Raw genomic sequence first — 26,262 nt, 5'->3', positions numbered from 1 at the left:
TTATATTTGGAATCTTCATCAAGTAATTTTAAAATGTGTAAAAAAAAAAAAAAAAACTTATAAGGCGCCACTTCACATAAGGCGGAGCACTGTCTTACCATCTCTAGACCGCATCAGCGCCAAGGCGCTGCTAAGGCGACTCACAAATAGTTTACACCTATTATGATTCTCTGTTTTATGCAATTCCATGTCTTTTGAATCTTTGATAGTAACCAATTACCCCTTGTGTCTTCCAGCTTGTGCATTTTGTTAACCATGACTCTCTGGGCTTGGCAAGGGACTTTCTTTCTTTGGGATTTATTCCAGAAGGGGCTGATATTCTGTTAGTTTCAGAGGCCTTACGGGAATCTTTTGGTGATGGAACTAGACAATCCCAGGATTTCCAGGTTCAAATTTGTGTTTCTTACCTTATTTCCCACATTGAATTCTTTATTGATTACTTAGTCCCATCATGGTGCTTCTGTTGTTCTCATTGCTGAACCAATGTGTATTACTCTGTATGTTCAGTGATTGCTGCTGTAGGGGCTTGCTCTTATCAAGTTCAGCTAGAATGATTTAGATGTGTTATTGGGTTTTTTCCCTTAATTAAATGAATAGCTTTAGATTTGTTATTTAGCAAATTGGTTATGTATCATTCTATAATTGTTGAAGATTCTTTTGTACTATGATGTGTAATGGTTCGAAAACTTGTATTTCAGTCTTGTATTGGCCTGACCGAAATCTGTCAAAATGGCTGAAATTTTGCCAAAACAGTGTGTTTTATTGCTGGTCCGTTTCGGTTGGCTATTTTGTAGGGAAAACAGCCATATTAAGCTCTGATATTTCAGGGAAACCTTATTTTGGCCTACATAAATATATGTAAAACTTTATATTGCAAGAAAAGTCACCCAAAGTGGTGGTTTGGTTTTGCACCCCTGGTTGGCAGTATACGCTAAAATCTATTGTATACCTTGTAATATTGCCTATTCTACACATTGTTAAAGTACTAGAAGATAGAAAAGGAAAGTAAAACAAATAAATTATGCACCATGAATGAACAAACATAATATTAATTAATTATGAAATAGTGCAAAGTGCATGTAACAAAGAATGTAGAGACCCAAGTCTAAACTATACAATATTGTGTGGTGAACTAGTGATAGATGAGTACAAAGTGGACCCCCTCAGGCTGTCCTAATGGTTAATACCACAAACCATGACATGGAGGATCAGGCCCACTCATGGACTGCTGGTGCCAGCACTAATTTTCCTCACTGTATGACCACATCATGTGTGCTGGAAGAAATGCTCGAAGTCCTCCACAGCTGCCCTATAAATGGCCTCATCTACATACTGGAGGTAACCTATCCTAGGAAATAGATCACCTTACTGTGAATAACCATCCATTGAGCCACTGCAACTTAATGGTGTTGCCATCATGTGTGGCTGGCAGATTGAGTAGGATAAGAGATTGTCCACAAAGGAAGATCCAGTCTGTGACTAGTTGTCATTACTGATAAGCAAGAAAGGCTGTGTTTCTTCTTCCCGCAAGAGAAACAAGCGAAATCTTCGAGTCTTGTTGAAATTTCGGCCAGAATCGCTCGAAACCATGTATTTCTAAATACTCCTTTGACCGTATCGCTGAAATGATACAATATGAAGTTGGAATTTCGGCAAAATTTTGACCAAAATAGTGTTGAATCCTTGATTCGAGTGTCATTTCATCTCAGCCTTGTCGAAATTACCGGAATTTTTGAAATTTTGCCAAAATTTTAGCGAGTGAACGATAGTTAAGTGTCGTACTATCGTAGCTATTCACTATGTGATTTTCTGGTTATGATCAGTTCTTAGGTGTTCATTTTTTAATATAGAAACTTGTGCTGCACTTCAATCGAAATAAGGTGAAACAAAGGCCTCTAAATGCAAGTACTTGTCAGTGCACCAGTCAGAAGTGATGTGATTTCAATTAGAAATGCTAAGAGAGCAAGGGGCAAGCCTAAAATGACTGTTGGCAGAAGTGGAAAAAGACATGCATTAGGGTTGACTTAAAATATGGCTTTGAATAGATTTAAAAGGGAAATCCAGTACATGTAAACAATCCCATTTATTTAGGATAAGTCTTATTTGAGTTTTTAGTCTTTGGTTAGATGAATGCCTTAACTTGTGCCTCAAGAACTAGAAGGTCGGCACTTTTTGTATAAATATTGCCTTAATAAGCTGTTGTTGATGATATTTACAACTATTTGGTATGACCAGCAATATAAGGCACCGTTTGACAATGTTCCGTTTATGCTGTTTCTGCGTTTTCTTGTTCACAGAAACGGAGAAACAACCTAAAAAGTGTCTGATAAAGTTGTTCCGTTTCACCCGTTTTCAGAAACATAAATAAAAATTTATGTGTATTTACAATTCTAGATACAACTTTGATGAAGTTTCGTCGTTTCTAGAAACAACTTTGACGAAACAAGTCGGACTTGTTTCATCGTTTCTAGAAACGAATTTGAGAGAAAAAAGGCTGTTGTGCCGATAAATCTCTCAACTATTTAAACCTAAAAAGAGATAGCTGAACCCTCTCTCCCTTTTGGGCATCCGATGATATTATTGGGTTTTTTAGAGGCATTTATGTCTGCAAAAAAAGTTTCGAGAAACAGGTTTATCAAACATAAAAAAATCCGTTATTGTTTTCGGAAACGTGAACATTATCAAATGTGCCTAAGTCCTGATTCATCAGCAAATGGTGCATAGTTTATAGAGTAAGCAACTTAGGCTAAAGGTTTTCTATTTAGAAAAACAGCAAAAGAGAATAGAAGTAGCCTAAAGGGAGAAAAACTTTAATGCTGAATGTAATAATATCAAAGCTTGGGTAACCAGCGATGGAGACAGGGATAACAGAAGAAGAAGAAGATTGAGACAATCGAGAGAGAGAGAGGAGAACGTTGAACATGATAGAATAACTGATCTATCATGAGCAGCAGGTCTATTTATAAAAAAAGGAACTGACTTGGGACCAACCCAGAACCTGCAACCAGTACCTGCAAGTGGAAGAGAGAGGTGAGAAGAGAAAAAGAGATTTAGGGAGAAGAAGAGGAGGACTGTCAAGAACAGACGATAGCTTGGCAGTCCCCCTCATCGTATAATTATAGAATCAAAACCAATTTCAAAGGACAATCTTGATTTGATAGTTATAGTTTTATGATAGGAGATTCTCGTGGATTGTTAAGTCAAATCCTATCTAACTCTAATTTAGGAAAGTAAAACACTACTCTACCAGGAAAGAATAAAACAAGATAAAGATAACTAATCACAATATGGACAAATCCCCTCATTGTGACCATTGTTGTCAGGGCAGCAAAGCGAACCAAGGCGTTGGAGGGCTGCCTAAGCGCTTAGGCGACAAGGCATCCGTTTTGAGGCGAAAAAGGGATCAAGTGTTATTTTTTAATTTTACTATTTTCTAACATTATTTAGTATGCTACATATACCTTGTATCATCAGAAATCAACATTAAGCCACATAAAGTCATCAAAAATCAACATTAAGCCACATTAAGTCATAAAAAATAACATTTAGAGAAATGCTCTTATTCTATAATAAGTTTTACTGATCAAATGATTTTATTTTTACATGAGACTTTTTGTATTAGGTATAAGCACAAAAACAACTTTCCAACAAGTCTAAGATTACTTAAATTTGAGCTGTAATGACAAAGTTATGTTCCGATCAAACTTCTTTAATGTGCGCTAATGTTAAAATCGTCTGAATGAAAATAATTTTAAAGATATCAAAACAAAAGATTATTTTACCGGACTTTCGGTTTTTAGCAATGTTTTACCATGATAAGATTTATAAAATTTTCAGAATTGAGAAAAACCTTAGCATTGAAAGTTGAAAATTGTTCCTACAACCAAAAATCTAGTTTTTATCCTTGGACTGGGGGATTGACTTTTTATCATTTTGGAATTTGATTTTTAAATTATTTTTATTGGATTCAAATAGGGGGTATTTGCTTATATATGCTAAATATCATTTAAGTAAATGAAAAAGTTCAAAAATATAAGGCGACATGCAGTGCAATAAGGCAACAGTCACCTAAAACCTAGGCAAACTGCTTGGACACCAAGGCGGCACCTTTTCAACTATGATCGTGACTCATATCTTAACACTCCCCTTCAAAGGCTCCAGCTTGGAATAACAAGAATAGATATTAAAAGCAGCACCCATCTTGAACATATATAGTAGTCGTAGACTCTAATGATCACAAAGAGAACATTATTCAAGTTGCAATATCAACCTAAAAAGTGGATCGAGTGACCTTACCAATAGTTTGAATAAGTTCTTGAAATCCAAGGGGGGATCTGCTGGCAAATCTTCTATGCTGTAAAAAAATTTCAGAATATGGTACCACCAATCATAAACCTTGATTCCACTATATGAATCTCTATAGTAGTTAAGATCAGGTAGCAGATGTAAGGAGGCCTTAGTTGATGAGGCCCTAGTTTATATTCATATCATTATAACTAAGGCCTTAGATAGAAGTTAGGCCTCGCAAATCGGTTAAAGAATGTCGTGACTCTCTTGTTAGTGATAAACAGTCTGCCTTCATCCCTGGAAGAAGCATTGGAGATAGTAATCTTCTTTGCCATGAGGTTGTTAGAGTATTTGACAGAAAGTCCCATTCCCCGGCAGCTCTTATGAAGATTGACATTCACAAGGCTTTTGACTCCTTGAGATGGGACTACATTGTTTCAGTTCTCAATAAGAGGAGTTTCCCTTTTGTCTTTACCAACTGAATTTTTCACTATATGGCCTTCCCCAGATTCTCAGTCCTGGTCAATGGAAGCTCAGCAAGGTAGTCCTCTTCTACAGGCATTAGACAGGGATGCCCTTGCCCCTTTGTCCCCTTACATCTTTTGTTTAGCTATGGAGTTTCTTTCTAGAAGCTTGCAATATGCCTTGGATTAGAACTCTATCACTCCCATCCCTATGTGCAAGGCCATCAAGCTTATTCATCTTTCTTTTGTTGGTGATTTGATGATCTTCTTCCGAGTTGATGAATCATATTTAGACACTATTATGCACTGCCTGAACCTCTTTGCTTTGATGTTTGGTCTTCACATCAACCCTGGGAAATCTCTTGTCTTCTTGTCTGGAATTTCGGATGATGTCAACATATGTTTTCTTCAGAAAACTGGATTTGTTCTGGGCTCACTCCCGGTTATGTATTTGGGCCTTCCTTTTATCCCTACGGGACTCACAATCCATCACTACACTCCTATGCTTGATCTCATCAGAAAGCGCCTCCAATTGTGGAAAGGGAAGCTCCTATCCTTTGTTGGCCACCATGAGCTCATCCGATTAGTCCTCCAAGCTTTCTAAATCTACTGGTCTGGAATCTACGGATTGCCCCAAGCGACTATATCCAAGCTGGAATCCTTGTGGAAAGGGTGCGAGTCTTCTAGATTCCTTCGTCCTCTTAGTTGGGCTGCTATTTGCCTCCTCAAAAAAGAAGGGGGCGTGGGTTTGAGACGCATCAAGGATGTCAATTTTGCAGGAACTTTCAAGTTAATTTGGAAGGTGGTTAGCAAGAAGAAAAGCATTTGAGTTGATTGGGTGTATGCGCATCTCCTTAAGCTCGAAACTTATTGGTCAGTGCGCTCTCCATCTGATGCCTCCTAGGTGTGGCACAAGATAATTTCCTTGAGACCTATTTCATGGGGACATCAAGACGTACAGCCGAAGGAAGAAGAAGACCCAACCTTCTTTGTGGTTGGAGGATTAGAAGAAGGAAGAAGAAGAAAGAAGAAGAAGAAACTAGAGGAAGAAAGGAAGGCTCGATCCAGCCTTTCCAGCGCTGGATCAAGTCCTCTCCTTCCAAATTTTGCCAAGATTGTGTGGCCCCCACCAAATCTGATAGTTTAGTAGTTTTATTTTCTAGGATTTTGTTTATTTGAGTCTTTAAGTTAATTAGGAAACTAAGTAATTATCCTATTGTTTTCTTTTTAGAAATTTTCTTTGTTTATGAAATAACGTTCCTAGAATAATCTTTTCTTTTTAGTAATTAGTTTCTTATTTATGTAAGGCCATTGGCCACGGTTGAATTAATGAATGAGAATTGAAAAATAGGCAAGGAGCAAACCCGCCACCCCTCTCACGATTCTCTCTCTTTCAATCTCGTCTTTCTCACTCTCTCTTTCTCGCCTTTCTCTCTTTCTTCCCTCTCGGTTCTCTCTTCTCTCACCTCCCTCCCTCTCTCACTTTTCTATCACTGGAACTAGTGCTAGTTATTGACTTGAACTGCTGCTGTTTATTGTTACTGTTACTGCTTCCTGTCTACTGCTGCCGGCCAATATCTGCTGCTGCTGCTACCTTTTGATGTTGAACTGTTGTTGTTACCTTTGATGCTGAACTGCTGCTGATCTCTTTTCAACAATCAAACTACTGTTGGACACCATCTTCAAATCTGGGTTCTCTTCCTTTATTCTCAGACCTGGGTAGCAGATAAGTATAGAATAAACCCTCCCATTCCCTCCATGATCCCCTCATCATTTACTCCGTTACTTCCATTAAAACCCACCCCCTTTTTATCCATTGTTTAACCTTTTATTTACCTCACTGTTTGTCTTAAGTATTGTTGGTCTTCTTATTGCTAGCATAACTGATTTTAGAGCATACAACATAGGGTTTTTATCTACTTTTGATGCTTAATAAGCTAGTGTTGTAACCTAATTTTGCTTGCTGCCATGTTCCCTACCCCATGTTTCCCCTTAAAGCTTGAGTGAGTTTATGTGTTTTTCTTCCTAGCATAGTTGTCATGGCGTCGCCTAGGCGGCGATTTGGCGTCCTGGCGGAAAAAGAAGTTCATGGCAGTGCTACGATTTACGTGACTCACAAATGGCAGTCCCCATTGGCTGATAGGCTTCGCCATAGCGCCGTCATGGACCAGGTCACGCCTGATTTACTAGGCGGTCGATTTTTTGTAACATGCAGGGTGATTTTGATAGGGCTATGTTGATTTTTGATGATTTGATGTTGCTTAATGTTGGTTTTATATGTTATATGGTACATATTATAGGCTTGTAGCATGCTAAATAACTTTAGAAAATAGGGGAAATAAAAAAATAACATAATTTAACTTTAGAAAATAAGGAAAATAAAAAATGGCACATGGGCGATTTGACTGCCATGGCAACGCCATAATAGGCGATTCATCGCCAAATCGATTAGCCATCCCTCCACCGCCTTGGATTGATTTAACGCTGTGAGTTTGTGAGAACTATGCTTCCTAGATTATTATTGCTCTTTGTTATTGTATTCATTAGTTTCATTCCATTTTTCATGTTAAATCTTGTTTGCTGAGCTTCTTTTGTCCTGCCTACCCAAGCCCCTTGAGTTAACCCTACCTAGTTAGTTAATCCTCCCTACATCATCTTGGTATCAGAGCATGGTTTTGTCTAGGTTTAGGATAATTAGGTACTGCTGCCCCTTATTTACATGTCTTACCTTTTGAGGTCTAGTCTCTGTAGCAATCTGTCCGTAGTCTAGTCTGAGCTAAGAAAGCATTACCATAGATTAGAGGACACCCTTTTCTTCCTTAAGTTGGCGGGACCAAATAGCATTGGACGCTATTCCCTCCAAAAGCACATACTTGAGAGGGAGATTTTTGACCTCAAGATTGAAAGAGCTAACTACCTGTCTCAATTGGAGATTCTGAGTAGACCTTGAGTCTTTGGTGGCAACCGTACCTTGGCTACCCATCTCCTTATGTCCACTCGTAGTGGTAGAGCATACCAGGACATATCTGACCCTCCTAACACCTCCACCCAATCTGAGCAATTGGCTGAATTCAGGAAAGCCGTCCAAGCCATACAGGAAACACAAGCTGCCCATCTCCAAACCCTTACCGATAAGTTGGCTGCCCTCGAGACAAGTTCCCAAAACCCTGATGGACGGCAAGGCCGTAACACAACTGGCACTAAACCTAGGGGCAGAGGCCCTAACCCTGAGGAAGTAAACGAGAATAACCAGACTGATGGTTATGATTAGATAGGGGATAACTTCCAAGGCCTAGGGCGTGGTAGGGATTGGGGTAGGGGTCGAGGCCCACCGCCAAGACGCCAAGTCCAATATGGAGATGATGAGGGTTATGAGCATCCTGATAGGGGCTTTGATGTCTGACGGATGATTAAGGTAGATGGCCCTACCTATGATGGTCAGATTGATGCTAGGATCCTTCTGGATTGGATCAAACAGATGGATAGGTACTTCGATTTCTACGATATGCCAGAGGAAGTCCGCTACCGATTTGCTAAGTTCAAGCTTGTTAGAGCTGCCCAGGACTTCTAGACAGACCTAGAGTACCAGGACCACCACCTAGGACTTGAGCCAATCACTACCTGGGTGGAAATGCAAGAGCGGCTCAAGAGGGAATTTTTGCCTATCACTTATAGGCTCCAGTTGTTGAACGAAATGAATACCCTGAAGCAAGGAAAGTTAATTGTGACCGAATACATGAGCAAGTTCAATGAATTGAAAATTAGAAGCCGTATTCGGGAGGATGTTGAGCAAACACTATCCAGATTCCTTACCGGACTCAACTCCAAAATTCAGTCTCGTATGGCACCCCACCTGGTGCGAAACGATCCACAGGCCTTCAGGATAGCCCTTGAGGTGGAATCCTCCATGAAAACTTATTCTTAGAGGAAGAGCTTCCAAGCTGGGGAGTCCCAATTTAGAAAACCACCCCAAGGCTCAACTGGATTCCCAAAACCCACTGCTGCACCATAGCGTCAATTTGACAATAGGGGTAAAGGAATTTTGGGAGAAGCACCCAAGAGTAGTGGGCAACAATAGTGCTTCGAGTGTCGCGGGTTTGGTCACTACTCCAGAGTGTCCCAATAGGAATCTTTATATGGGAGAGCAAACCCCTGAAGAAGGTGACCAAGAGGGTTTTCAGGACCATGAGTATTAGGACCATAGACCAAATGAAACCATATCTGATGAGGACACTGAGGAAGCCAGTGACCTTAAGCTCGGCATTGTGCGTTGCATGGTCTCACAACCTAGGAGTAGCAATGATTGGCGACGAACTAATATTTTCATCTTACACGTCATCAGGGCAAGAATTGCCGCGTCACCATAGACAGCGGGAGTTGCATGAATGTGGTCGCCAAGAGCGCTGTTGCTCGAGTGGGCCTCAAACCTGAACCCCACCCCAAGCCTTACAAGGTTGCCTGGGTTGATCAGTCCACCATTCTCGTTAATCTGAGGTGTTTAGTTCCCCTACACTTTACAGGATATGAGGATTGAGTGTGGTGTGATGTCCTAAAGATGGATGTTGCCCACATCATCCTAGGTAGACCCTGGTTATATGACCGCGATGTCACCCATTAGGGGAAGTCTCACACCTATATCTTTGATTTCAAAAGGGAAGAAGATCAGACTAACCCCCAGTGCCCCTAGGGAAGTTAGGGTTCCAGAACACAAGGGAAGTACATCCAAACACACTCCCACCAAAACACTCAACATTTTAAATCAACAACAATTTGAAGGAGAGCGTCAAGAGTCAGGGGTGATTTATGCTCTAGTTGCCATATAGAGTAATATCGATAGGTCACGCTTATTCACTAAGGCTCCTAGAGAAGTGCGACCCTTGTTGAGAAAATTTTCAAGAGGTTATTCTCTGAGGAACTACCTGATGAGTTACCGGCTATGCGTGACATCCATCACGCTATTGACTTAGTTCTAGGATCCTCTCCCGAACTTACCCCATTACCGAATGAATCCCAAAGAACATGCCGAACTCAAACGGCAAGTGGATGAATTGTTACAGAAGGGATTCATTGGGGAAAGCCTTAGCCCGTGTGCTGAACCTGCTTTGTTCACGCCAAAAAAAGATGGTACTTGGCGAATGTGTTGATAGTAGGGCCATCAATAAGATCACCATCAAGTATAGGTTCCCTATCCCTAGGCTTGATGACATGTTGGATATGATGGCCAACTCTTCGATCTTTTCGAAGATTGATCTCAAGAGTGGGTGCCACCAAATTAGGGTTAGGCCTGGAGATGAGTGGAAGACAACCTTCAAGATGAAGGATGGCCTCTTTGAGTGGTTAGTCATGCATTTTGACTTGTCAAATGCACCTAGCATCTTCATGAGGATAATGAATCAAGTGCTTCAACCGTTCATTAGCAAGTTCCTAGTGGTTTACTTTGATGACATCCCCATCTATAGCAAGAACCCGTTTTCCCACTTGGATCACTTACATAAGGTTTTTCATGTGCTCTTACAGGAGAAACTCTATGTCAACCTCAAGAAGTGCACCTTCATGAGTGATCAAGTCATCTTCCTAGGATTTGTTGTGTCAACTCAGGGAGTGTCTGCTAACCCTGAGAAAGTGAGAGCAATTGTAGAGTGGCCTGAGCCAACTAATGTCCATGAGGTACGAAGCTTTCATGGCTTAGCCACTTTCTACAGGAGGTTCATTTACCGGTTTAGTTCCATTATGTCTTCTATCACCGATTGCATGAAAAAGGAGTTTCAATGGACTAAGAGTGCTACGAAGGCCTTTAACGAGATTAAAAAGCTTATGACTGAAGCTCCAGTCCTGTGCCCCCCAAATTTCTCTAAGGTCTTCGAAGTGAATTGCGATGCATTTGGTATTGGGATAGGTGGTGTCCTAGGGCAAGAGGGCCACCCTGTTGTCTATTTTAGTGAGAAGCTTAATGAAGCTAGGCAACGATATTCCACATACGACAAGGAATTCTACACGGTTGTCCAATCACTGCGTTATTGGCGACATTACCTTTTACTGCAAGAATTCGTGCTATTCTCTGACTACCAGGCTCTGAGATACCTGAGTGCCCAAAAGAAACTTAACCAGAGGTATGCCAAATGAGTTGAGTTTCTCCAAGAGTATACTTTTGTACTCAAGCACAGACCTGGTATTGAGAATACTGCTGCAGATGCACTGAGCCGAGTGAACATGTTCCTCAGTCGCACCAATGCTAGGAGTCGGGCTAGGTGCTACTCCAGGCAATGAGTGTAGAGGTTTTAGGATTCAAGCGAGTCAAGGACCAATACCCCACCTGTCCTGATTTTAGTGAGCCGTTCACTTCCTTGAGTGAAGGTAATCCGGTCAACCGCTCGGACTACCTACTTAGGGAGGGCTTCCTTTTTAAAGGAAGCAAGTTGTGTATTCCCAAGACTTCACTCCAAGATTTCCTAATCTGGGAATTGCGTACTGGGGGAGTCGCTGGCCATTTCGGTCGAGATAAGACCATCACCCTCGTTGAGGACTGATTCTTTTGGCCAGGACTTGACAACACCTGGATCACAATGCAAGAAATCCAACAACTCAACCCAGACCTGCTTGAATATTACATGAGCTTTAAATCACCGGAGGTGAATTCTTCCAAGCGGGGGAGAGTTGATGGGGACATCAAGACGTACAACCGAAGGAAGAAGAAGACCCAACCTTCTTTGTGGTTGGAGGATTAGAAGAAGGAAGAAGAAGAAAGAAGAAGAAACTGGAGGAAGAAAGGAAGGCTCGATCCAGCCTTTCCAGCGTTGGATCGAGTCCTCTCCTTCCAAATTTTGCCAAGATTGTGTGGCCCCCACCAAATCTGATAGTTTAGTAGTTTTATTTTCTAGGATTTTGTTTATTTGAGTCTTTAAGTCAATTAGGAAACTAAGTAATTATCTTATTGTTTTCTTTTTAAACAGTTTCTTTGTTTATGAAATAACATTCCTAGAATAATCTTTTCTTTTTAGTAATTAGTCTCTTATTTATGTAAGGCCATTGGCCACGGTTGAATTAATGAATGAGAATTGAAAAACAGGCAAGGAGCAAACCCTCCACCCCTCTCACAATTCTCTCTCTTTCAATCTCGTCTTTCTTACACTCTCTTTCTTGCCTTTCTCTCTTTCTTCCCTCTCGGTTCTCTCTTCTCTCACCTCCCTCCCTCTCTCACTTTTCTATCTTTTCTCACTGGAACTAGTGCTGGTTATTGACTTGAACTGCTTCTGTTTACTGTTACTGTTGCTGCTTACTGTCTACTGCTGCCGGCCAATATCTGCTGCTGCTGCTACTGCTACCTTTTGATGTTGAACTGTTGTTACCTTTGATGCTGGACTGCTGCTGATTTTCTCTTCAATACTGGGCTGTTGCTGATCTCTTTTCAACAATCAGACTGCTGTTGGACACCATCTTCAAATCTGGGTTCTCTTCCTTTATTCTCAGACCTGGGCAGCGGATAAGTATAGAATAAACCCTTCCATTCACTCCATAATCCCCTCATTATTTACTCCATTACTTCCATTAAAACCCATCCCCTTTTTAGCCATTGTTTAACCTTTTATTTACCTCACTGTTTGCCTTAAGTATTGTTGGTCTTCTTATTACTAGTATAACTGATTTTAGAGCATACATCATGGGGTTTTTATCTACTTTTGGTGCTTAATAAGCTAGTGCTATAACCTAATTTTGCTTGCTGCCATGTTCCCTACCCCATGTTTCCCCTTGAAGCTTGAGTGAGTTTATGTGTTTTTCTTCCTAGATTATTATTGCTCTTTGCTACTTTGTTCATTAGTCTCATTTCATTTTTCATGTTAAATCTTGTTTGTTGAGCTTCTTTTGTCCTGTCTACCCAAGCCCCTTGAGTTAACCCTACCTAGTTAGTTAATCCTGGAGGAAACCTAGTCACCTAGGAATCCCCTACATCACTATTGCTTCCAGAGTCATTTCCTCTCGTATTGGGGATGGATCTTCCACCTATCTTTGGCTTGACACTTGGCACCCAAAAGGACTCCTCTCTCATGTTCTCAGTGCCAATGGTATCTACAATTCAGGGTCCCAAGGCATGCTATGGTTGTTGACATCATATCCTCTAGTTCTTGGGCTCCCCTACCCTTGCCTCTGATCAGATTGCTGAAATTTGGAATTCCTTTCCTGTCTTCCCCAGTCCAGGTCTCAGGAGGATTGATACTATTCTTTGGAGCCATACCCCGAATGGGCTATTCAATGCAAAGTCTACTTGGGACTTCATCAGGTCTCATGGGCCCCCTCCCCTTGGCGCAATCTCATTTGGTTCAAGCATCACATCCCTTGGCAAAGTATCATTGCTTGGAGAGTCTTTATGAATTGCCTCCCCACGCAAGCCTTCCTCATGCAAAGAAGGATCCTGATCTCCCCTTTATCCTATCTATGTGATTCAGAGCCTGAAGACATTGACCATCTCTTCTTTGCTTGCCCTATTTCCTCCTCTATATGGAAGTGTGTTCTTTCCAAATGTTGGCCAGTTAATCGAAGAATTCTTCCTCTTTAAAGGGAGTGGATCTAATGGATACGACTTTTCAAGGGAAGACCATTTGTGACTATGTGGGAAAACTTGCCTTCTGTGCAACTATCAATCAAATTTGGATGAAGAGAAATCAAAGGAAATGGACCTCCAATTCTCGGCCATTAGGAAAGATTTGGAACTTCATCTTTGATGTCAAAGCAAAGATTTCTAAAGTTTCTTCCAATTGTTCTCCTTCCCCAAGAAATTGTCACATCGTTGCTTCCTGGGAGCTTCCAAGCTTTGTGATCAGGAATCATGATTCCCCTTGAGGATTCTGGTGTTGGCTCTCTTTTCCTTCTCCCCCCCTGGGGTTGTATGTATCTTCTTCTCCTTTGGTATTGAATTATTTATTCACCAAAAAAAAAAAAAAAGTCAGGCAGCATAGGTTGCTGCAACCACACAAACTGAGCTCCGAGAGACTTCCAAAATAGAATTGAGTAGGAGTATTAATCACTGATTATTGGAGCTCTGACACCATGTAATGATATCAAAGCTTGGGCAACCAATGATAGAGACAAGGAGAAGAGAAGAAGATGGAGGAAATCGAGAGAGAGGAGAAGGCTGAACATGATCAAGGTTTGAGGTCTTGGTTTCACCTAGGCTCAAAACCTAGATCTTGGCAGAACCTAGTAACTTCTGACAAGAAAACTAGGGATGGGTTTTGATGGTCATATGGCCAAGTTTGGTCCTGAAACTTGTCATCCAACCTATTTTAGGCCTTCTAAACACAGTGGAAACATTAAATTTAAAAAATCAAACCCAAAATAGTACTTTGCCTTCAGACCCTAGGTTGGTAGTCTATTTTATATGCAATTTCTACCCTATGCTATTCTACATAATCTTTAGTACTACTAGAACACATATAATTCAATTAAAACAACTTAAAATGATCATTAGGAATTAAAAGACATCAAATTATAAAACCATTTAATAAATTAGGCATCATATATTGTTGACTCACATATATTAGATTTACCAAGAGACATATATTAGAGTATATAATAGTACAATACAAGTAGATGACTCACCTTATGCCCATCCTAGAGTTCTAGATTCCTAGTATTGAAACAATTGGCGGGCCGGATCATATCCACTACATTGTTCCTGATGGCGAATCAAGATTTTCTCCAAATGAATAATGAAAGTTGGGTAAGATTTTGTGGTTGTTGAGAAACAAATCCTCTTGTTCCGATCTTCTTTGGGTGAGATTTGGTAAAAAAAATGGTGCAAATAGGAGATGGGGGGCTGTTTTCTTCACAAACAGGCCAAAACTAGTCGACCGAGATTTTTCCAAGATACTGAAATTTCAATTGAATATTGTATTAATTGAATCTAGCTTGTGGTTTTATCTCGAGATCTCTTGAAACCGAGATATTTCCGAGATCTTGGTAAAATTTTGTACTATGAACACCATAGAGCAGCAAGTCTATATATATAAAATAGGGAACGGACTCTTAGTAGACTGCCTACTAAGAGTCAAAGACCAATTACAATGAAACTACTACCTAACTAATTGCAATAGGTAAGAGAAATAATGACTAACTAAGAAATGATCACATGGTACGGAGTTTTATGGACATCCATGAACCACAACCCCAAAGAAATACACACTTCAACACTGAAAACAATTTGGCTAGTGTCATATATAAACACCTGGAATTACTTTTCAAATTTCAGCAGTTCAAACATGTTCAAAACTATCTTTTCCTCTTATTACTAGCCATAGTTGTCAGTTGTCACGGCTTCTAGGCAACCCAAGGAGTTGGAGGGACCTTGGTTGACGACACTAACAAGACGCATATGTGTCGCTCCTTGACAACTATGTTACTAGCTCTGTCTAGTAATCATTATTACCAACTCTATGACTAACCAAACAGTCCTATTTAAATTGTGAATGGCAACTAAATGAAAATCTGCTACTTGAAAGGAAATCACATTCCAACTGGTTTTGCTTAAATCACTATATCTTGGGCTTCCACACTTCAAATTGCCCATGAAATGCTTAAGAAGAGAAAAATGACACTAGCTGTTATGATTTCGATGAGAAAAAGAGAAACTTAAAGATAACTTAAGATAAAATAGGAGTCTACATCTCCTAGTTCCACTTGGAGTAAGTGGCTGCCGCTTCAATTCTCGTCCTTAGAGCTCGAATCCCATATGGACTTAATATTGATCTGGAATTCAAAAAGTCAAACCTAGAGAGGTGCCAACTCCAATGATGTATGCTGTGTTTTCACAGTAATGCCTTATTTTCTTTTAGCCTCTTTCTGTTTGCCTTACAATATTTTACGTCTATGTCCTCTACATCTGTGTAAGTCATGATTCATCAATACTGTCCTTGCCATATGAATCCAGCGTGGTAGTGGTGCTCGCCACCATATAAGAAACTCTCTCTCTCTCTAATGCAGTTGGTTTGGAAATAAGCCTTTTTTTATTAGTTGAGTATGTGCTCTAGTGTAAATATTTTTATCTCTAATGGGCACAATTATAGAGCACAAAATTTGTGTTTCAAATAAATATGTAGACATAGTTAAAGATATGCATAATGATGTAATGACTAGTGTAAGAATTGTGTGGGGTTGGGGGAGGCTAGTGAATTCCCTGTTACAAACTTACAATTGGAATATTTGATTACATTAAGGATTAGCTTTAAGCCTGTATTTGTTTGCGCTAATCATAGATGCACTGACTAGAGACATTCAAAAATCAAATCACTTGGTGTATGTTTTTTTGCTGATGATATTGTTTTGGTGGATGAAACAAAAGCAATGATAAATGTGAAGTTGGAATTATGGAAATCAACCTTGGAATCAAAAGGCTTTAAGATAAGTAGGAAAAAAACGGAGTATATGTTTTGTAACATTTTTAACAGTAGGACTGAAAGTGGGATGGTGAAAATTGATGATATGGAGATACCACCAAGTGAAAAATTTAGGTTCCTAAATTTAATCATATATAGTTGAGAATAAGATAATGAGAGAATGATTTGGCTTGTCTATAATGACAAATGCCTTTCTTATTTATAGAGAGGAATTAGGATTACAACAGATTACAATTAAGGAAAGCTAGGTAAGGTTGAGTCATAGTTCTTATTTTAGCATACTAGTCATAACCCTTATCCTTAACACTCCCCCTCAAGTTGGTGCATAGATGTTTCTCATACCCAACTTACATACAATAGGATAAAAAAACCTTGCAATTTAAACCCTTGGTAAAAACATCATCTAATTGAATCGAGCCTTGTCCAAGCTTTTCTTTGATGACGTTTCTATCCATCTCGATATGCTTGGTCTTGTCATGTTGGACTGGATTATGAGAGAAAATGTTTGTTGCCATGCAGTAGTCTCATTGGTTCCTTAGATATCACCTCCAGATCACCAAGTAACACCTTAAGCCATATAAGCTCACATACAACTTGAGCCAATGCTTGGTACTTTGCTTATGCATTGGATCTGAATACCATTGGTTGCTTTTTTGCTTCTTCAGGTAACCATATTTCTAGTAGATCATTGACCATCTAGAGAGCTAGCCCAATCTGCATTAGTAAGGCTTCCAGCTTCAAATTGCCATGATTAGAGGATAAAATTCCCTTCCAGAAGCTAATGTTAATTTATCACAGAATTCAATTTACTGCCCTCAAGGTGTGTACTATGTGGAGCATGTAAAACCGAATAACCACCTCACAACATATGCTATATTTGGCCGAGTATGGGAGAGATATATCAATCTTACAACAAGCCTCTAATATCTCTCCTCATCCACCACCTTCAATATGGGAATCAACAGGTTTACACTCAAGGATACTAGTCTCACTGAGAAGGTCTAGGACATACTTCCTTTGGGAGATAAAGATACCTTTGCTGGATCTTGCTACCTCTACTCCCAGGAAGTATTTGAGAGGTCCCAAATCTTTGATCTCAAATTCCTTGGCTAATTGAGGTTTCAACTTGGAGATTCAGTGTCATCATTTCCTGTTACTACTATATCACATAGTTGTCATGATGTTTAGGCAACCCAAGGCGGTGGAGAGGATCCAAAAGTACGGGGACACCAACAAGGCGAGCAAGGTGCTTGGACTCTAGGCGATGCCTTGACAATTATGCTATATCATCAACATGTACAATGAGAGCAGTAACCTTACATTCCTCTTGATTAACAAACAAAGTTTGATCAACATGACTTTGTTTGTGTCCAAACTTTTGCATCGCCTTCAGGAACCGACCAAACCAAGTCCTTGGTGATTGCTTAAGGCTATAGAGTGATTTCCTTGACTTGCACACCTTACCGGTTGTAGATAGAGATGCGAAGCCTAGAGGGGTATCCATGTAAGCTTCTTCCTCAAGATATCCATCAAGGAATGCATTTTTTACTTCCAGTTGTTGAAGGATCCACCCAAGATTAGCAGCACATGATAAGAGAGTTCGAACTGACATGATAGGATATCCATGTAAACTTCTTCCTCAAGATCTCCATGGAGGAATGCATTTTTGCTTTAACATGTAAAAAAAAAAAACCCGGATAAGGTTTTTAGTATCCTACTATCCTTAGATACTTACCGATATGTTTTGTATCTTTAAGGAACCGATACGGTACTTATTAATTACAAAAATTTATTGTACTATTTCAGTCGATACAACCGTCATCGTACTTTGTTCTCCTTTTTATTCACGGTATATTTTACATATTGCTTATTTATAGTGTTTTATGCTTTAATCTGTATTTTACATGAGTCTTCTACATTTCTTTGCGTTTGACCTTCTCTATGTGTATCTTTAGTGTATCTTGAGTCTCTCAAATACGATATGATACTTCTCTTAAATCACCCCTTCAGATACAATACTGTGCCCTTGAGACTTGAGTTCAAATGGCATAAAATGAATAGAGTGGGTCAGATCCAAGATCCACACCTTCCAAATCCATTTACACTAGATTTGAATCTTACAATTGAGTATGTTCTGAAATTCCCTTAGATTCAGGTTTGATCATGCAAGGTTGGACTCATATCTGGACTGTAGAGTGGGGTTTGGGATTGAAGTAGTGTGTTGTTTATCCAAGCATGAGTTAAATGCTTAAATTTCCAAGATCCTACTGACTTTCTATCTGTATTTTGGTTCCATTAGGTAATGCAGATAAGTCACTTAAAGGGTTTATTTTATTGGAAATAAGCCTTGGGTTGGGTTACGTAGGTGTTGGGCCTTTGATCTCATGGGTTTTCTTTGTAGTAGGCCACTTTAATGGGCCTAAAATATGGGTAGAAAGTAAGAAAAAGAGATTTAGTTCATTAGTTTAGTTAGAGTCATGTTTGGAGTCTATTTTCTTTGTTATTTTAGTTTCCTAGTCAGTTTAGGTTTCCCGATTAGTTAAAGATTGGTTAGGCCTTTCCCTTTTAGTGTTTGAGTCTGTTTTGAGTCTTTTATAGAACTTTGCAAGGGGCTACAACATTGCACACGGATTTGAATGAAAATTTCTCTTGCTGTTTGCAAAGATTTGTCTGAGATAGGTTGTGTTCATCAACTGGGATAGTTGAGGGTGAGAGACCCAGGTTGAGATAGCCATTCCCCTACCCCATTATTTCTTTCCTTCTCTCTCCTCTATTTTTCTGATTTGTTCTTGAATCTGAAATTTATTAAATATACTAAAGATCCTACCTGGGATTGGATCACTTGTGATTCAATCTTACATCGTTAGGCTTTTGGAGTGCATTTAAATCTAGTTGGATTCATATCAAGACCGGGATTTGGTAGTGATAAGTCACTCAGATCATTTTGGATCCAACCTGTTTGATGCCCTAATTATGACCATATAATCATGCATGATTAACATTTTGGACTTACATTATAGATCATGCATTAAAGCAGGTTGCTTTCAACAAGATGTGACTCTTGCTGCAATGGATAAGTTGTGTTAACAGATATTGTCAGTGTTTTGGAGTACAAAATATTAACATCTGGACATTAGATCTATATAGCCAGAGGAGGAAAAGCTCTGACCTCTTTCTTCTTCTTTCAGGGCATAATGAACCAATTGTACAATGTCATGTACGAGTTTAACTTCTCTCTCCCCCCTGACTATGCTCTGGTTATAAGGGCATTAGGATCACTTGAAGGGACAGCAAAGGCCTTGGATCCTGATTTCAAAGTTGTTGAGAGTGCATACCCTTTTGTTATTGGGAGGCTTTTGGCAGACCCGAGTCCTGATATGAGGAAAATATTAAGAGAGCTTCTTATCTGTAATGATGGCTCCATACGGTGGAGACGGCTTGAACGCCTGGTAGGATTTCTTGCCTGTTGTTGTTTGTATCATTCAATTGTTATTTCTACTGCATGATATCCAGCTGTTTAAAGTGTTCATGTTTCATGATATCCAGCTGTTTAAAGTGTTCAATGTTTTTGCTGTAGTTCCTTCAAAGCCTTTTTTGCAACATATTGCGGAGAAATACCTAATGTCTATTTTCCTAAACACTTCATTTTATCTGGTATTAGTATCTTGCTGACTTGCTATTAGAAGTAAGACTTCATAACTTTGAAATGCAAAAATTGTACTCCATTATCCTTTATATATCACTATGACTAGGTACCTTGGGTGTCTTTCTCAGATTGTTTTGGTTGGTTCTATTCTTGTTGGCTTTTTGCTTTGATGTTGCAAAATTTTATTTTATTTTTTTATTTTAAAAGGAAGTCATATTGGAACATAAACACCCACCTGGATTTGCGTAAAAATTCAAATAAGATAGTTATAAAATATAAACAGATGAGCGAAAATAAGCATATGATATGAATAACATGAGAACTTCTTTCAAAAGAGTCAATTTTACATATTGTTAGAACTTTGATAAATTTTAGATACAGGAATTTTTTTTTTTTATTATTTATTTATTTTTGGGTTGGGGAGTGTTGAAGAGCATACAGTGGAAACTGATGACTTACAAGTGCATGGGAAAAGGAAAACATTATAGTTTTATGCTATGATGTTTCATCTGTTTCTGCATTGTGATGCATCATAGACTTGGCTTATGTTGTATACCTGTTGTTTTACATTGGGTTAAAGGCTATATGTTCTTATCAGTTATGGGTTGACATACTTCTGATTGCATTTATGTCTCCTGTTTGGGTGCAAGTGTATAGTTGACCATATTCAACTGGATCTCATTTAAACTGGAGTTATCATGCTTATGTATGTAAGGATTATTTCCACAAGGAGATATCTATGTAAGGATTACTTAGCAAAATATCTCCAGGAGAAAGTTTTGGAAGGATAGCTTTAGTATGAATCCCTATACCTTACTGGAGCCACATCGTACTGCACCTCTTGCAGGAAGAAACCAGGAGCTCCAGAAAGATGGTCAGAACTTATGAGGAGGCTGCGAAGGCCGCTTTATTTGATTTGAGAATTGGACCAATTTGAAGACACTGGGAATATCTGGGTAGAACTGCATCTTCCTTACTAGGAGCCAGCTCCAAATCCATTTTAGACTAAACCAGAATTGGAATTGATGATGCTTAACTTTGATGGGAAGGCCCACAGCACAATGAATTATGCGTATGGCTGCAGGTGTGGTAGCAGATGTGGTATACTGAGTGAGAGGACTGTTGTATTTTCTGATATATTGGTGAACTCAATGGACTGGCTACTGGAGTTTTCCCAAATCTACAATTTAGAGCTAACTTCAACAATCTTTCGGAGTTTCAGTATAATTATTCAGATACTTGTGGTTGAGTGAAGGCAATGGGCCATGGAAACATTCCTTGCACAAGTGCGGTTTGAATATCCCTTATCAGTTTGCAGATGGACCCACCCCATTGTCCGAATATGAAAAGAGCATAAATCCGGACCAAACGAACAACATAATGTGTTATTCTTTTATATATAACTACGTTTGGACAGAAACTCAAGCTTAACTAGAAATCAATCAAAAATTTTGTAGAAGTCAGTAGACCTCAGATTCAAATAAGATTTCAGTTTATAATTCCTGACTTGCAGCTCTCTTAGAATCTATAAGTAGCTAGCTGAATGGTTGACAGAAAATTGGCCAAAAAGTAATTGTTCCTGGAACTGAACAATTACTGTAGCAGTTCAGCGGAAATATCAAAATTTTATTCCAACCTGTTAAGTGTTATCTCATACGAATTAACACTAGCAATTTTGTTATGGATAGGGAACTCATCCATAAAAATCTCAAATGGAAAGGACCTGGTCTGAGAGGTCTGCAACTCAGAATCAAAAGAGCATTAAGGGATAGAATCCATCTATGGCTGATATTTGAATGAAGACTCCAAATCAACAATAGAAAACTATTCTCCATTCAAATAAAAAACTGACATTACTGTAAATAAATCTGAGTTTGAAATTCCTTTTCTGATTGATTGTATTTAACTGAAAACCATATTGAAATTTGCAGAAATGATAGCGGACTATAGTTGTCAAGGCGGTGGAGGGATGCCTAGGCATCACAGGACCCAACTAGGCATCAATTAGGCACCCTATGTGTGCATTATATGTTGTATTTATGCCATATATATAATTATGATGGTAATGCAATATGATCAATTAATGTAAATATATTAATGCAATAGGATATATTAATGCTAGTAATGACCTAAAAAAGGATAGGATATAATGTAAGCATATTCATCAAAAAATGAAGCAATAAACGAAGAGCATAATAACGTGTATTTAAGAAACAGAATTATAGAGAATCTAACCATGTAAGTATGATTCCATGTATTGCATTTGCTTCATAATTTTTGTACACAAACCAATAATAGGGTTAGAATTAGAATAAAATTCATATAATATAAAAAACAAAAAATAAAACACCATACAATATGGCGTCTGCCAAGCCACAAGACGTCCATGGTGACGTGCCCAAGTGATCAAGACAGTCACCTTTCCTGCAGCAAATAAGGCATGCTGTCGCCTTGGACCCTAGACTGCACATGGACTCTTAGATGCCGCCTAGGAGAATCCCTGACAACTGTGTAAGGGACATACACCACAGTAACCAGATAGCAAGCAATATAACTGCAAATGGCAAATTCGAAGCCAGAAAGAGCAGATAAATGTCCCTCACATGAATGCAAGGATGTTGGTCAAAAAGATCCTCAGACTAGAGTATTACTGGAACATGATGGAAGCCAACTGCACTGAGTATGTGAAGAAATGTCTCAAATTCCAAATTTTTGCAAACTTGAAACATACACCTGATTGAAGCCATCAACCCAAAGTCAACAATTTTCAAAACTGAAGAGCATGATTTATGACAAGAAAATCGAAAACTCCTTATTGAACTTAAACTCTATTAACCAACTTCTAAACCTCTTTGGAACTAAAAAAGACTTGGATGACTTAGAAGGACCAATTAATTAAGCTCAATGAAAGACCAAGAAATCGTGATTAAACAAGAAGTCCATGACTAAAGCTGAAACCTAGGAACTCCTAATAGTTAATGGAAGTAAAATTAAAGGAGAACTCAAATTTTCCATTGCTTAATAAAACCTGAATGGTCTTTATGAGCGACTGGGTAATGCTCCACTTATGTGGATTCATGTAAGGGAGTCATATTGGAGGATGCTCCTGCATCACTTTCTGATGTAGTAAGCCACATTAAATAGTTGAATGGATTATGATTTCTTTCTCATTTGGTTAAGAATACCATAGATTTGGTATTGTCTTAGTTAAGACTTAAAGTGATGTACATAGATAAACTTGTTGATACAAATCTTTCTTCCATATATTTTTTTCCTATTCCTTGCCCATATAGCATTCTTATTCCTAAAGAGAACCTCAGAACCAGTTCTCGGTTGCAGAAGCGAGAGAACAATAGAATAGAATTCCAACTGCCAAGATAGGATTCAGCAAGCACCTATCGTGGCTTCCTCCCTTACTTATTAATCAGCAGAGTGGAGTCTTAATAGGTTTGCTACTAAGACTCCAACACATCATTACAATAGGAAAATATACAATAAGCACTACTATTAAGCGCTAACTAGCTAACAATCTATCAACTAAACTCAGATATCAACACATAACACGACTAGGACTCAGAAATTATCCCATGGTACAGATCTTTACAGTTATAAATCATTTTGTATTGGGTGCTTTATAACATGGAAACAATTAAAGTAGAGTTTCTAAACTTGAAAACTCAGAAAAGAGCTGAAGATCGGTAAAGCTCAAATTGAAATAACATTATTTCTGTCAAATTTTTCTGGCCTATATAGTTCCTTAAAATGCTGATGAAGTAGAGTTTTCTCTGATTATATATATATATATATATATATTTTTTAATTATTGATTAATATTCTATTATCCACTATCTTCTTGAATTCAATATTTTTGAAAATAATGTCTGATAACTTGCATTCTCAAAATAAATGAATAAAAATAATGTGAAATTTCTGTTCTGTTTCAGATAGCAGCAATATCTGAGCAGGCCTCAGAATCTGAAGGGCCTTCTAGTAGCAGCACAGAAAATACTTCTAATGCTTTTGGATGGAAATCCTTTGACATGCGTGCTGTTGTTGCTTCAACTGAAGATCTATTTAATTTCATTCTATCTGAGAAGGGTCAGAGGGTCCGAATTTTCCTTGTTCAAGACATAATTAGAGCAGCTGATACTTTTCTGAAAGAGGCTTCCCCATGTATCCTTAATGGGTTTGAAACCAAAGAAACATCACATTCTGAGGTTGGTCAAACGTCCATATGTATCTTTGTAGTTCACAGAAGTCGGTGACCATGGTAAATCATTCACCAAGTACCACATTGCAGACAGTGATATTTCAATGTCACGTCATAAAGGGCACAGATCATGGCAGTTTTGGACTAAGATTGGATCTGCACCCATCTGACCACTTGAGTTTTGTCTCAATAAATAGTTTGTAATGTGGTTCAAACTGGGTAAATAGTAGTATCAATAGAATTGAAAAATGTCAGTGCTTGGTGGTGCTTTTCTTACGGTTTTGCCAATTTGGGTTCAATTTTGACTCGTCATTTTCAATTTAAGATTTGGGCAGTCAGATGCGTATGAATTTTAATATCAAAAAATAAAAAAATAAAATATGGTTACACAGTCTTTTCACCTGGACTCATTATATATGCGACATCATGACAATTATGACCATTTCTAAACTCACTCCTGGTATGTGCATGTATGCTTGTGCAGTTCTCTCTGTGTTCAACGTTTCATCCTATTATCATGTATCACTATTTTTTATTTATTTTTATGTATTATATTTGAAAGTGATCTTGAACTTGAAATGCATGTCCTATGCTTTCCTCTGACACTTGTCGATCTATATCATCTAGTTGATGCTAGTCTTCTCATCCAAGTCTTTGCCCAAAGCACAGTTCCAGTACTAGGATTGTTGATACAATTCGGATCTTCTTGAGGGTGGACAAAAATGTATAGAGGGTGGACTTGTAAATAAACTATAGAATTCAACTTCTCCCTGAACCCCAGAGAATTTACAACGCTGGCATTCTGATACTTTCACTAGTTCCTGTGTCGGTAACTCTGTCCAGCACCCATCTAGTCCCCACCTCAAGAAATGCCAATTATCATCCTACCTTCCCCATGATTGGGGATTATGTTTCTAAAGAATATGAATGTGCTAGATAGTAGATATACTAGTTTTAGTTTTCCATTCAAGAGGGAACGATTGCTTGAGTTCTGGGCAACAGTTTTAGCCAAGTCAGTTTTAGGTTAAAGATGCGCATAATCTTTTATTTTCAGAAAGTTTCTATAGGAATCTGGATGTGAGATAATGGTTGGATCTATTTTTTGTTTCAAAATTAGATTGTCATCTATGGCTTTGCTAGTGTTCTTTGACCCAATTAAATGATTCTTTCCCTGCCTAGCACAAACCTTCAGTATGTCATTGCTCCAAACAAGCACTCCACTAAGGTTGCAACTGTGGAGAACAAGATGAACAAATTCTAGAATGTCTTATTCTTCATTTTGTAATTACATCTACGTAATCTCTCAAATATCTGTTCTTATTTTCTGTTTTCTTTCTTTTTAAGTTCCTTCAGTTGTGTCAAGATTGTGGAATTCATTCTTATTTTATTTATTTATTTTGGGGCTGGGGCTGGGGCTGGGGCTGGGGCGGGGGCGGGGGCGGGGGGCGGGGGAGGGAGGTGGGGGGTTTGTCTGAGTTTGGAGTTCTGAATTGTTCTAAATTTCCAGTTTTCTGATGTTACTATCTTGTGTTTTCTTCACAGAAGCAGGAAATGATGAGAAGGGTGGTGACAGGATTTCAATCACTCCGCCAAGCAATAAAGCTGGCACCAGAAGTGTGGGCGGCTATGCTGATTCGCATGGCTGTGAAGCCTGATGTTCATAAATTTACTGTAGATGTCATATCTGCATTAGCCATACAATTAGGTCGTAGGTTTCCAGAAGAATCTTGGCTTTGTTTGTCTAGGTTTCTTCACAAGTTGCATACATGCTACCGACAAGACGATTTATGAAATGGAATTCCTTCATCGGTTATATTGGTAAGTGCAAATTTATTTTTATTTTAATTTTAATTTTAATTTTTTAAATTCAGCTTTCACAGAAATGTTGCAAACCCTCTGTTTGAACATTAAACAAGCCAGACTTGGGTCTGATCCCACAATGATCTGAACCCTCATCAGAATTACTACTATTATGTCTGGCTTCGGATCTTGATCTTCCCCCTGGATTCGGCTCCCCTGGCACTTTCATTTTCGTACTGGATTCATAATGCTGGATTTCCCCCTCCCCCCCAAAAAAAGTCCCAATGCTAGGGAGTGTGTTGGATTTAGATATGTACGTTCCTGGTGTAAGAAACATAAACCCTAAAATGATCCAGAATTTTTACCAAGATTGAATTCATGATCTGAGGCGACACAAATCAAACCCAATTTTAAAATGCATTTTATTGAATATTTCATTTAAATGGATTCAGGTTGGTGTGGATACCG

General features: G+C 38.7%; 1 protein-coding gene across 3 annotated transcripts in view; it reads left to right on the top strand.

The window, feature by feature from the left end:
* The window catches only part of LOC122075396 (uncharacterized protein slr1919), a 57,253-nt gene extending 31,446 nt beyond the window's left edge, over positions 1-25,807 (top strand). For 2 of the 3 annotated variants that reach the window (XM_042640405.1, XM_042640406.1), the window contains exons 11-14: positions 237-386; positions 19,327-19,587; positions 23,729-24,001; positions 25,537-25,807. In XM_042640405.1, coding sequence (XP_042496339.1) covers positions 237-386; positions 19,327-19,587; positions 23,729-24,001; positions 25,537-25,785 — 933 coding nt within the window. In that variant the 3' untranslated portion in view covers positions 25,786-25,807. The remainder of the gene's footprint in view (positions 1-236; positions 387-19,326; positions 19,588-23,728; positions 24,002-25,536) is intronic. The other variant, XM_042640407.1, reaches the window with a different exon arrangement.
* Positions 25,808-26,262: the final 455 nt, after the last annotated feature.

This window comes from Macadamia integrifolia, chromosome 4, assembly GCF_013358625.1.
Source record: "Macadamia integrifolia cultivar HAES 741 chromosome 4, SCU_Mint_v3, whole genome shotgun sequence".
In the NCBI taxonomy this organism is placed as follows: Eukaryota; Viridiplantae; Streptophyta; class Magnoliopsida; order Proteales; family Proteaceae; genus Macadamia; species Macadamia integrifolia.
This window is presented reverse-complemented; position numbering and strand designations above follow the sequence as displayed.